The 12,500-nt window shown below is 43.3% G+C and overlaps 1 protein-coding gene across 2 annotated transcripts in view; it reads left to right on the plus strand.

Annotated features, from left to right (window-relative positions):
- dennd1c (DENN domain containing 1C) overlaps positions 1 to 12,500 on the plus strand; it is a 32,668-nt gene that overhangs the window by 10,138 nt on the left and 10,030 nt on the right. For both annotated transcript variants that reach the window (XM_090195210.1, XM_090195209.1), the window contains 6 exons: positions 1,556 to 1,609; positions 8,516 to 8,626; positions 8,827 to 8,927; positions 9,461 to 9,506; positions 10,625 to 10,726; positions 10,964 to 11,089. In XM_090195210.1, the coding sequence (XP_090051336.1) occupies positions 1,556 to 1,609; positions 8,516 to 8,626; positions 8,827 to 8,927; positions 9,461 to 9,506; positions 10,625 to 10,726; positions 10,964 to 11,089 (540 nt within the window). The remainder of the gene's footprint in view (positions 1 to 1,555; positions 1,610 to 8,515; positions 8,627 to 8,826; positions 8,928 to 9,460; positions 9,507 to 10,624; positions 10,727 to 10,963; positions 11,090 to 12,500) is intronic.

Genomic DNA, 12,500 nt, shown 5'->3' on the forward strand with positions numbered 1-12,500 from the left:
ACCTACTAGAACCTTAACTGGTCTGCTGCACTAACACCTAGAACCTAAAACCTGATCTGGATTAACACCTAGCACCTAAAACCTGGTCTGGATTAGCACCTAGAACCTTTAACCTGTTCTGGATTAACACCTATAACCTAAAACCTGGTCTGGATTAGCACCTATAACCTGGTTTGGATTAACACCTATGACCTATAACCTGGTCTGGATTAACACCTATAACCTATAACCTGGTCTGGATTAACACCTATAACCTGGTCTGGATTAACACCTATAACCTATAATCTGGTCTGAATTAACACCTAGAACCTAAAACCTGGTCTGGACTAACACCTATAACCTGGTTTGGATTAACACCTAATACCTGGTCTGGATTAACACCTATAACCTATAACCTGGTCTGGATTAACACCTAGAACCTAAAACTTGATCTGGATTAACACCTAATACCTGGTCTGGATTAGCACCTATAACCTATAACCTGGTTTGGATTAACACCTAATACCTGGTCTGGATTAACACCTATAACCTATAACCTGGTCTGGATTAACACCTAGAACCTAAAACTTGATCTGGATTAACACCTAATACCTGGTCTGGATTAGCACCTATAACCTATAACCTGGTTTGGATTAACACCTAATACCTGGTCTGGATTAACACCTATAACCTATAACCTGGTCTGGATTAACACCTAGAACCTAAAACTTGATCTGGATTAACACCTAATACCTGGTCTGGATTAGCACCTATAACCTATAACCTGGTTCGGATTAACACCTAATACCTGGTCTGGATTAACACCTATAACCTATAACCTGGTCTGGATTAACACCTAGAACCTATAACCTGGTCTAGATTGACACCTATAACCTATAACCTGGTCTGGATTAGCACCTATAACCTATAATCTGGTTTGAATTAACACCTATAACCTGGTCTGTATTAACACCTATAACCTATAACCTGGTCTGGATTGACACCTATAACCTAAAACCTGGTCTAGATTAACACCTATAACCTGGTTTGGATTATTACCTATAACCTGGTCTGGATTAACACCTATAACCTATAACCTGGTTTGGATTAATACCTATAACCTATAACCTGGTCTGGATTAACACCTATAACCTATAACCTGGTCTGGATTAACACCTATAACCTGGTCTGGATTAACACCTATAACCTGGTCTGGATTAGCACCTATAACCTATAACCTGGTCTGGATTAACACCTATAACCTGATCTACTACTAAACCAAGACATAGTTAACACCTAAAACTAGACAAATTAAAAATCTAAATCATTTGGACACTCGGTGAACCCTGGTTCTCTCAAGATCATCTCTCAGAACCAGACCTGATAACAGGATCATGATGGGTCTACCAGTACTAACATACACCCAGATGTTGTTCTTTCTGACTAAGACTGCACCTCAAATGGCATCCTATTCCCTGCATAGAGCCCTATGTTCCATGGTCAAAAATAGTACACCTATGGGATAGGGTGCCATTTGGGATGGAAACTAACTGCTACTTGTTCCCTTCTTCCCCAGGTCCCGTACTTCATCGCTCCAGACCCCAGAGGACTCCCTTCCATCCCTGAGAGTGTGAGTCTGCTGTCACTGTAATACACTTACCCTGACCCTAACCCTGACCCTGATCCTGACCCTGACCCTGACCCTGACCCTAACCCTGACCCTGATCCTGACCCTGATCCTAACCCTGATCCTGACCCTAACCCTGACCCTAACCCTGACCCTGTCCCTAACCCTGATCCTGACCCTAACCCTGACCCTGATCCCGACCCTGATCCTAACCCTGATCCTGACCCTAACCCAGACCCTGATCCTGACCCTGATCCTAACCCTGATCCTGACCCTAACTCTGATCCTGAACCTAACCCTGACCCTGAACCTAACCCTGACCCTGACCCTAACCCTGACCCTGACACTAACACTGATCCTGATGCTAACCCTAACACTAATCCTGATCCTAACCCTAACCCTGACCCTGACCCTGTCCCTGTCCCTAACCCTGACCCTGACCCTGACCCTGTCCCTGACCCTGACCCTGACCCTGTCCCTGTCCCTGTCCCTGACCCTGATCCTGACCCTAACCCTGACCATGTCCCTGACCCTGTCCCTGTCCCTGACCCTGATCCTGACCCTAACCCTGACCATGTCCCTAACCCTGATCCTGACCCTAACCCTGACCCTGATCCTGACCCTGACCCTAACCCTGACCCTGACCCTAACCCTGACCCTGACCCTAACCCTAACCCTGACCCTGACACTAACACTTATCCTGATCCTAACCCTAACCCTGATCCTGATCCTAACCCTGACCCTGACCCCAGAGGGCTCCCCTCCATCCCTGACAGTGTTAGTTGGTTGTCACTATAATACGCTGTTGTAATCATCTACGTGTCAAACTCATTCCATGGAGGGCTGAGTGTCTGCTGTTTATTTCTCCTACCTTGAACTTGATTGATGAAGTAAAGTCCTTAATTAGTAAGAAACTCCCCCCACCTGCTTGTCTCGGTCTTAATTGAAAGGAAAACCCATAATCCAGTAGACACGAGGCCCTCCATGGAATGAGTTTGATCTACAGTGTATCTGAACCATAATGCTACTGCTGTTGGTACATTGATAATAGCGTTTGGTTCTAAGTTCTGCTACAAATTCAAGTCAAACTCAGAAGAGCGATTAATGCTGTTTTATTCTCCACACTGGGTGGTACAGATGTATTCACCACACTGGGTCGTACAGATGTATTCACCACACTAGGTGGTACAGATGTATTCACCACACTGGGTCGTACAGATGTATTCACCACACTGGGTGGTACAGATGTTAGATGTATTCACCACACTGGGTCGTACAGATGTTAGATGTATTCACCACACTGGGTCGTACAGATGTTAGATGTATTCACCACACTGGGTCGTACAGATGTTAGATGTATTCACCACACTGGGTCGTATAGATGTTAGATGTATTCACCACACTGGGTCATACAAATGTTAGATGTATTCACCACACTGGGTCGTACAAATGTTAGATGTATTCACCACACTGGGTCGTACAAATGTTAGATGTATTCACCACACTGGGTCGTACAGATGTTAGATGTATTCACCACACTGGGTCGTACAGTTGTTAGATGTATTCACCACACTGGGTCGTATAGATGTTAGATGTATTCACCACACTGGGTCGTATAGATGTTAGATGTATTCACCACACTGGGTGGTACAGATGTTAGATGTATTCACCACACTGGGTGGTACAGATGTATTCACCACACTGGGTGGTAGAGATGTATTCACCACACTGGGTGGTACAGATGTATTCACCACACTGGGTCGTACAGATGTATTCACCACACTGGGTAATACAGATGTATTCACCACACTGGGTGGTACAGATGTATTCACCACACTGGGTCGTACAGATGTATTCACCACACTGGGTAATACAGATGTATTCACCACACTGGGTGGTACAGATGTATTCACCACACTGGGTCGTACAGATGTATTCACCACACTGGGTCGTACAGATGTATTCACCACACTGGGTGGTACAGATGTTAGATGTATTCACCACACTGGGTCGTATAGATGCAATCACCACACTGGGTCGTACAGATGTATTCACCACACTGGGTCGTACAGATGTTAGATGTATTCACCACACTGGGTCGTACAAATGTTAGATGTATTCACCACACTGGGTCGTATAGATGTTAGATGTATTCACCACACTGGGTCGTATAGATGTTAGATGTATTCACCACACTGGGTCATACAAATGTTAGATGTATTCACCACACTGGGTCGTACAAATGTTAGATGTATTCACCACACTGGGTCGTACAAATGTTAGATGTATTCACCACACTGGGTCGTACAGATGTTAGATGTATTCACCACACTGGGTCGTACAGTTGTTAGATGTATTCACCACACTGGGTCGTATAGATGTTGGATGTATTCACCACACTGGGTCGTATAGATGTTAGATGTATTCACCACACTGGGTGGTACAGATGTTAGATGTATTCACCACACTGGGTGGTACAGATGTATTCACCACACTGGGTGGTACAGATGTATTCACCACACTGGGTGGTACAGATGTATTCACCACACTGGGTCGTATAGATGTATTCACCACACTGGGTAATACAGATGTATTCACCACACTGGGTGGTACAGATGTATTCACCACACTGGGTCGTACAGATGTATTCACCACACTGGGTAATACAGATGTATTCACCACACTGGGTGGTACAGATGTATTCACCACACTGGGTCGTACAGATGTATTCACCACACTGGGTCGTACAGATGTATTCACCACACTGGGTGGTACAGATGTTAGATGTATTCACCACACTGGGTCGTATAGATGCAATCACCACACTGGGTCGTACAGATGTATTCACCACACTGGGTCGTACAGATGTATTCACCACACTGGGTCATACAGATGTATTCACCACACTGGGTGGTACAGATGTATTCACCACACTGGGTCGTACAGATGTATTCACCACACTGGGTGGTACAGATGTTAGATGTATTCACCACACTGGGTCGTATAGATGCAATCACCACACTGGGTCGTACAGATGTATTCACCACACTGGGTCGTACAGATGTTAGATGTATTCACCACACTGGGTCGTACAAATGTTAGATGTATTCACCACACTGGGTCATACAAATTTTAGATGTATTCACCACACTGGGTCGTACAAATGTTAGATGTATTCACCACACTGGGTCGTACAAATGTTAGATGTATTCACCACACTGGGTCGTACAGATGTTAGATGTATTCACCACACTGGGTCGTACAGTTGTTAGATGTATTCACCACACTGGGTCGTATAGATGTTAGATGTATTCACCACACTGGGTCGTATAGATGTTAGATGTATTCACCACACTGGGTGGTACAGATGTTAGATGTATTCACCACACTGGGTGGTACAGATGTATTCACCACACTGGGTGGTACTGATGTATTCACCACACTGGGTGGTACAGATGTATTCACCACACTGGGTCGTACAGATGTATTCACCACACTGGGTAATACAGATGTATTCACCACACTGGGTGGTACAGATGTATTCACCACACTGGGTCGCACAGATGTATTCACCACACTGGGTGGTACAGATGTATTCACCACACTGGGTGGTACAGATGTATTCACCACACTGGGTCGTACAGATGTATTCACCACACTGGGTCGTACAGATGTATTCACCACACTGGGTGGTACAGATGTTAGATGTATTCACCACACTGGGTCGTATAGATGCAATCACCACACTGGGTCGTACAGATGTATTCACCACACTGGGTCGTACAGATGTATTCACCACACTGGGTCATACAGATGTATTCACCACACTGGGTGGTACAGATGTTAGATGTATTCACCACACTGGGTGGTACAGATGTATTCACCACACTGGGTAATACAGCTGCAAAGAGAAGATATGACGTCACAATCACATATATTTACAACCTCTGACTAACCACCCGCCCCCCCTCTTCCCAAACTGACCCCCCTCCTGTGTCGAAAAACAATTAATTGTTAGGCAGGTGGGGTTATTGTCCCAGCTTGAGTCCAGAACCTTCGGTTCTCCTCCACCCACCTCCCTGTCTTCTTATCAGGCTTTGAGACTAGGGGGTGCACATTCTGGCAGCCTGCCACAGTCCACTTCTTATCAGTCAGGAGAGGCTTTGAGATGAGGGAGTGCACATTCTGGCAGCCTGCCACAGTCCACTTCTTATCAGTCAGAAGAGGCTTTGAGACTAGGGAGTGCACATTCTGGCAGCCTGCCACAGTCCACTTCTTATCAGTCAGGAGAGGCTTTGAGATGAGGGAGTGCACATTCTGGCAGCCTGCCACAGTCCACTTCTTATCAGTCAGGAGAGGCTTTGAGACTAGGGAGTGCACATTCTGGCAGCCTGCCACAGTCCACTTCTTATCAGTCAGGAGAGGCTTTGAGACTAGGGAGTGCACATTCTGGCAGCCTGCCACAGTCCACTTCTTATCAGTCAAGAGAGGCTTTGAGACTAGGGAGTGCACATTCTGGCAGCCTGCCACAGTCCACTTCTTATCAGTCAGGAGAGGCTTTGAGATGAGGGAGTGCACATTCTGGCAGCCTGCCACAGTCCACTTCTTATCAGTCAGGAGAGGCTTTGAGATGAGGGAGTGCACATTCTGGCAGCCTGCCACAGTCCACTTCTTATCAGTCAGGAGAGGCTTTGAGATGAGGGAGTGCACATTCTGGCAGCCTGCCACAGTCCACTTCTTATCAGTCAGGAGAGGCTTTGAGACTAGGGAGTGCACATTCTGGCAGCCTGCCACAGTCCACTTCTTATCAGTCAGGAGAGGCTTTGAGACTAGGGAGTGCACATTCTGGCAGCCTGCCACAGTCCACTTCTTATCAGTCAGGAGAGGCTTTGAGATGAGGGAGTGCACATTCTGGCAGCCTGCCACAGTCCACTTCTTATCAGTCAGGAGAGGCTTTGAGACTAGGGAGTGCACATTCTGGCAGCCTGCCACAGTCCACTTCTTATCAGTCAGGAGAGGCTTTGAGACTAGGGAGTGCACATTCTGGCAGCCTGCCACAGTCCACTTCTTATCAGTCAGGAGAGACTTTGAGACTAGGGAGTGCACATTCTGGCAGCCTGCCACAGTCCACTTCTTATCAGTCAGGAGAGGCTTTGAGATGAGGGAGTGCACATTCTGGCAGCCTGCCACAGTCCACTTCTTATCAGTCAGGAGAGGCTTTGAGATGAGGGAGTGCACATTCTGGCAGCCTGCCACAGTCCACCAGATAATTATCCTTCTCAGACACAAAGAGCTATTTCTGAGAATAAGCAATCTATTCACATTCAAGTGGATATAACGATGCATAACATATAGAGATAATATAATGAACTATAAAAGTGAAGTTATAACATACAGAGATAATATAATGATATAAAACAGTGAAGCTATAACATACAGAGATAATATAATGATATAAAACAGTGAAGCTATAACTTACAGAGATAATATAATGACATAAAACAGTGAAGCTATAACATACAGAGATAATATAATGATATAAAACAGTGAAGTTATAACATACAGAGATAATATAATGATATAAAACAGTGAAGCTATAACATATAGAGATAATATAATGATATAAAACAGTGAAGCTATAACATACAGAGATAATATAATGATATAGAAGAGTGAAGTTATAAAATACAGAGATAATATAATGATATAAAACAGTGAAGCTATAACATACAGAGATAATATAATGATATAGAACAGCTATAAGACAGTGCTACAGGGCAGTAGTTTACAATCTATTAGCTCTAACACATGCCTCCTACCTCACCGTTATGGAAAGATCCTGTTTAGAGACTGGCCCCCTTTACACATACTGTAGATCATTCCCTCTGACTCAGAACACATTCTCTACTGTTGCTAGGCTACTTATATGAGTACAAACATACTAAAATATGTTCAAGGCAATTAGTCAGTTTCCAGCGATAGTATATACATCTCATAGATGACCCCTGTCTTGACATTGATTATACTATAGATCTCATAGATAACCATTGTCTTAACATTGATTATACATCTCATAGATGACCCCTGTCTTGACATTGATTATACTATAGATCTCATAGATAACCATTGTCTTAACATTGATTATACATCTCATAGATGACCCCTGTCTTGACATTGATTATACTATAGATCTCATAGATAACCATTGTCTTAACATTGATTATACATCTCATAGATGACCCCTGTCTTGACATTGATTATACTATAGATCTCATAGATAACCATTGTCTTAACATTGATTATACATCTCATAGATGACCACTGTCTTGACATTGATTATACTATAGATCTCATAGATAACCATTGTCTTAACATTGACTATACATCTCATAGATGACCACTGTCTTAACATTGATTATACTATAGATCTCATAGATAACCATTGTCTTAACATTGATTATACTATAGATCTCATAGATAACCATTGTCTTAACATTGATTATACATCTCATAGATGACCCCTGTCTTAACATTGATTATACTATACATCTCATAGATGACCCCTGTCTTAACATTGATTATACATCTCATAGATGACCCCTGTCTTGACATTGATTATACTATACATCTCATAGATGACCCCTGTCTTAACATTGACAGAGCGATCACTACAGGAAGATAAGACATTCTAAAGTCTCCATGGTTACGACAGGTCTTACAGTACAGCGGGACCTGAATGCTTTAAGTTAAGTGGTACCTATTGTTTTAATACTGTGGTGTGTGTGTGTGTGTGTGTGTGTGTGTGTGTGTGTGTGTGTGTGTGTGTGTGTGTGTGTGTGTGTGTGTGTGTGTGTGTGTGTGTGTGTGTGTGTGTGTGTGTGTGTGTGTGTGTGTGTGTGTGTGCTACAGAGGAACCTGACAGAGTTGGTGGTAGCGGTAGATGTGTCTAACCTCCTCCAGCTCTATGCCAGCATGTTGTTTGAGAGACGCATCCTCATCCTCTCCAGCAAACTCAGCACAGTGAGGATACACACACACACACACACACTATACCTCAACAACTCACAAAACTTAATTCAACCCTTTCTCAAAAGTTGCTTTCCGTAATTTCTAACATAAATGTATGCTGTTCTGATTGGGCTCCCTCCCTCCCACCTCTCTCTCTCTCCCCCCTCTGTCTCTCCCTCCCACCTCTCTCTCTCCCCGTCTCTCCGCTCCAGTTGACAGCGTGTGTTCATGCCCTCAGTGCTGTGCTCTACCCCATGTACTGGCAACACATCTTCATACCTGTCCTGCCCCCACACCTACTGGACTACTGCTGGTCAGAGAGAGAGAAAACACACACACACACACACACACCTACTGGACTACTGCTGGTCAGAGAGGGAGAAAACACACACACACACACACCTACTGGACTACTGCTGGTCAGAGAGAGAGAAAACACACACACACACACACCTACTGGACTACTGCTGGTCAGAGAGAGAGAAAACACACACACACACACACACCTACTGGACTACTGCTCGTCAGAGAGAGAGAAAACACACACACACACACACCTACTGGACTACTGCTGGTCAGAGAGAGAGAAAACACACACACACCTACTGGACTACTGCTGGTCAGAGAGAGAGAAAACACACACACACCTACTGGACTACTGCTGGTCAGAGAGAGAGAAAACACACACACACCTACTGGACTACTGCTGGTCAGAGAGAGAGAAAACACACACACACACACACACCTACTGGACTACTGCTGGTCAGAGAGAGAGAAAACACACACACACACACACACAGATATGTATATGTTAAACCTCTCTCTCTCTGTCTGTCTGTCTCTCAGTGCTCCGATGCCCTTCCTCATAGGAGTCCACTCCAGTCTGACAGAGGTACAGTAACTACAGCGTCTCCATGGTTTCCATAAGGATCTAATGGTGTTTCATCCCTCTGACAAGCAGCCAGGACCTGCAGGGCAGTATGAATCATACAGTATACTGTTAGACCACATCGGATAATAACTGACGGATGGACAGACGGATGGACAGACTGATTTTGTGATTGATCGATTTACTGATTGATGGACTTACTAACTGACTGATTGATTAGTTGATTGGTTGGTTTGTTGACTGACTGATTGATTGATTGATTAGTTGATTGGTTGGTTGGTTGACTGACTGATTTATTAGTTGATTGGTTAGTTTGTTGACTGACTGACTGATTGATTGATTGATTGATTGATATATTAGTTGATTGGTTGGTTGGTTGACTGACTGATTGATTAGTTGATTGGTTGGTTGGTTGACTGACTGATTGATTAGTTGATTGGTTGGTTGGTTGACTGACTGATTGATTAGTTGATTGGTTGGTTGGTTGACTGACTGATTGATTAGTTGATTGGTTGGTTGGTTGACTGACTGATTGATTAGTTGATTGGTTGGTTGGTTGACTGACTGATTGATTAGTTGATTGGTTGGTTGGTTGACTGACTGATTGATTAGTTGATTGGTTAGTTTGTTGACTGACTGATTGATTAGTTGATTGGTTGGTTTGTTGACTGACTGATTGATTAGTTAATTGGTTGGTTTGTTGACTGACTGATTGATTGATTAGTTGATTGGTTGGTTTGTTGACTGACTGATTGATTGATTAGTTGATTGGTTGGTTTGTTGACTGACTGATTGATTGATTAGTTGATTTATGTATTGATGTATTGATTGATGTATTGAGTAATGTGTTGATGTATTGATGTATTGATTGATGTATTGATTAATGTGTTGATGTATTGATGTATTGATTGATGTATTGATTAATGTGTTGATGTATTGATTTATGTATTGATGTATTGATTAATGTGTTGATGTATTGATTGATGTATTGATTAATGTGTTGATGTATTGATTGATGTATTGATTAATGTGTTGATGTATTGATTGATGTATTGATTAATGTGTTGATGTATTGATGTATTGATTGATGTATTGATTGATGTGTTGATGTATTGATCCAGAGAGTGAGAAGCCGGGGGTTGGAGGACGTGGTGATTCTGAATGTAGACACCAACACTATAGAGTCTCCCTTCGAAGACCTGAAGAAGATACCAGCAGATGTGGTAATGTGAATGTGTGTGTGTGTGTGTGTGTTTGTGTGTTTGTGTGTGTGAGTGTGTGTGTGTGTGTGTGTTTGCATGCCTGCTTTCACGAATCTGTGCATTTGAGCATGTAAGCAAGTTTAGAAGTGTGTGTGTGTGTGTGTGTGTAACTTGCAGTTGGACTTGTGTGTCTGTGTAACAATGTGTCTATGTAACAACGTGTGTGTACTGTGTGTGTACTGTGTGTGTGTATACCAGGTATCAGGTCTGAAGTTGTGTCTGAAACGTCAGGCAGCGTCAGCAGGTGTGGGCGTGGCCAAGGCCTTCCTCAGGGCTCAGGCTCTGCTGTTTGGAGGATATGGAGACGCTCTGAAGGGAAACACGGTTAGAACAATAATACTCTGGAATACTCTGGGAACCCGGTTAGAACAATAATACTCTGGAATACTCTGGGACCCCGGTTAGCACAATAATACTCTGGAATACTCGGGGACCCCGGTTAGCACAATAATACTCTGGAATACTGTGGGAACACGGTTAGAACAATAATACTCTGGAATACTCTGGGAACACGGTTGGAACAATAAAACTCTGGAATACTCTGGGAACACGGTTAGAACAATAATACTCTGGAATACTGTGGGAACACGGTTGGAGCAACAATACTCTGGGAACCCGGTTAGAACAATAATACTCTGGGAACACGGTTAGAACAATAATACTCTGGAATACTCTGGGAACACGGTTAGAACAATAATACTCTGGAATACTCTCGGAACACGATTAGAACAATAATACTCTGGAATACTCTGGGAACACGGTTAGAATGGTAATACTCTGGGAACACGGTTAGAATGGTAATACTCTGGAAACACGGTTAGAACAATAATACTCTGGAATACTCTGGGAACCCGGTTAGAACAATAATACTCTGGAATACTCTGGGAACCCGGTTAGAACAATAATACTCTGGAATAATCTGGGAACACGGTTAGAACAATAATACTCTGGAATACTGTGGGAACACGGTTAGAACAATAATACTCTGGAATACTCTGGGAATCCGGTTAGAACAATAATACTCTGGAATACTCTGGGAACACGGTTAGAACAATAATACTCTGGAATAATCTGGGAACACGGTTAGAACAATAATACTCTGGAATACTGTGGGAACACGGTTAGAACAATAATACTCTGGAAACACGGTTAGAACAATAATACTCTGGAATACTGTGGGAACACGGTTAGAACAATAATACTCTGGGACCCCGGTTAGAACAATAATACTCTGGAATACTCTGGGAACCCGGTTAGAACAATAATACTCTGGAATACTCTGGGAACCCGGTTAGAACAATAATACTCTGGAATACTCTGGGAACACGGTTAGAACAATAATACTCTGGAATAATCTGGGAACACGGTTAGAACAATAATACTCTGGAATACTCTGGGAACCCGGTTAGAACAATAATACTCTGGAATACTCTGGGAACCCGGTTAGAACAATAATACTCTGGAATAATCTGGGAACACGGTTAGAACAATAATACTCTGGAATACTGTGGGAAAACGGTTAGAACAATAATACTCTGGAATACTCTGGGAACACGGTTAGAACAATAATACTCTGGAATACTGTGGGAACACGGTTAGAACAATAATACTCTGGAATAATCTGGGAACACGGTTAGAACAATAATACTCTGGAATACTCTGGGAACACGGTTAGAACAATAATACTCTGGAATACTCTGGGTACATCGTTAGAACAATAATACTCTGGAATACT

The sequence above is a fragment of the Oncorhynchus mykiss genome, chromosome 13, assembly GCF_057628025.1.
Source record: "Oncorhynchus mykiss isolate SJ-2025 chromosome 13, ASM5762802v1, whole genome shotgun sequence".
Lineage (NCBI taxonomy): Eukaryota > Metazoa > Chordata > Actinopteri > Salmoniformes > Salmonidae > Oncorhynchus > Oncorhynchus mykiss.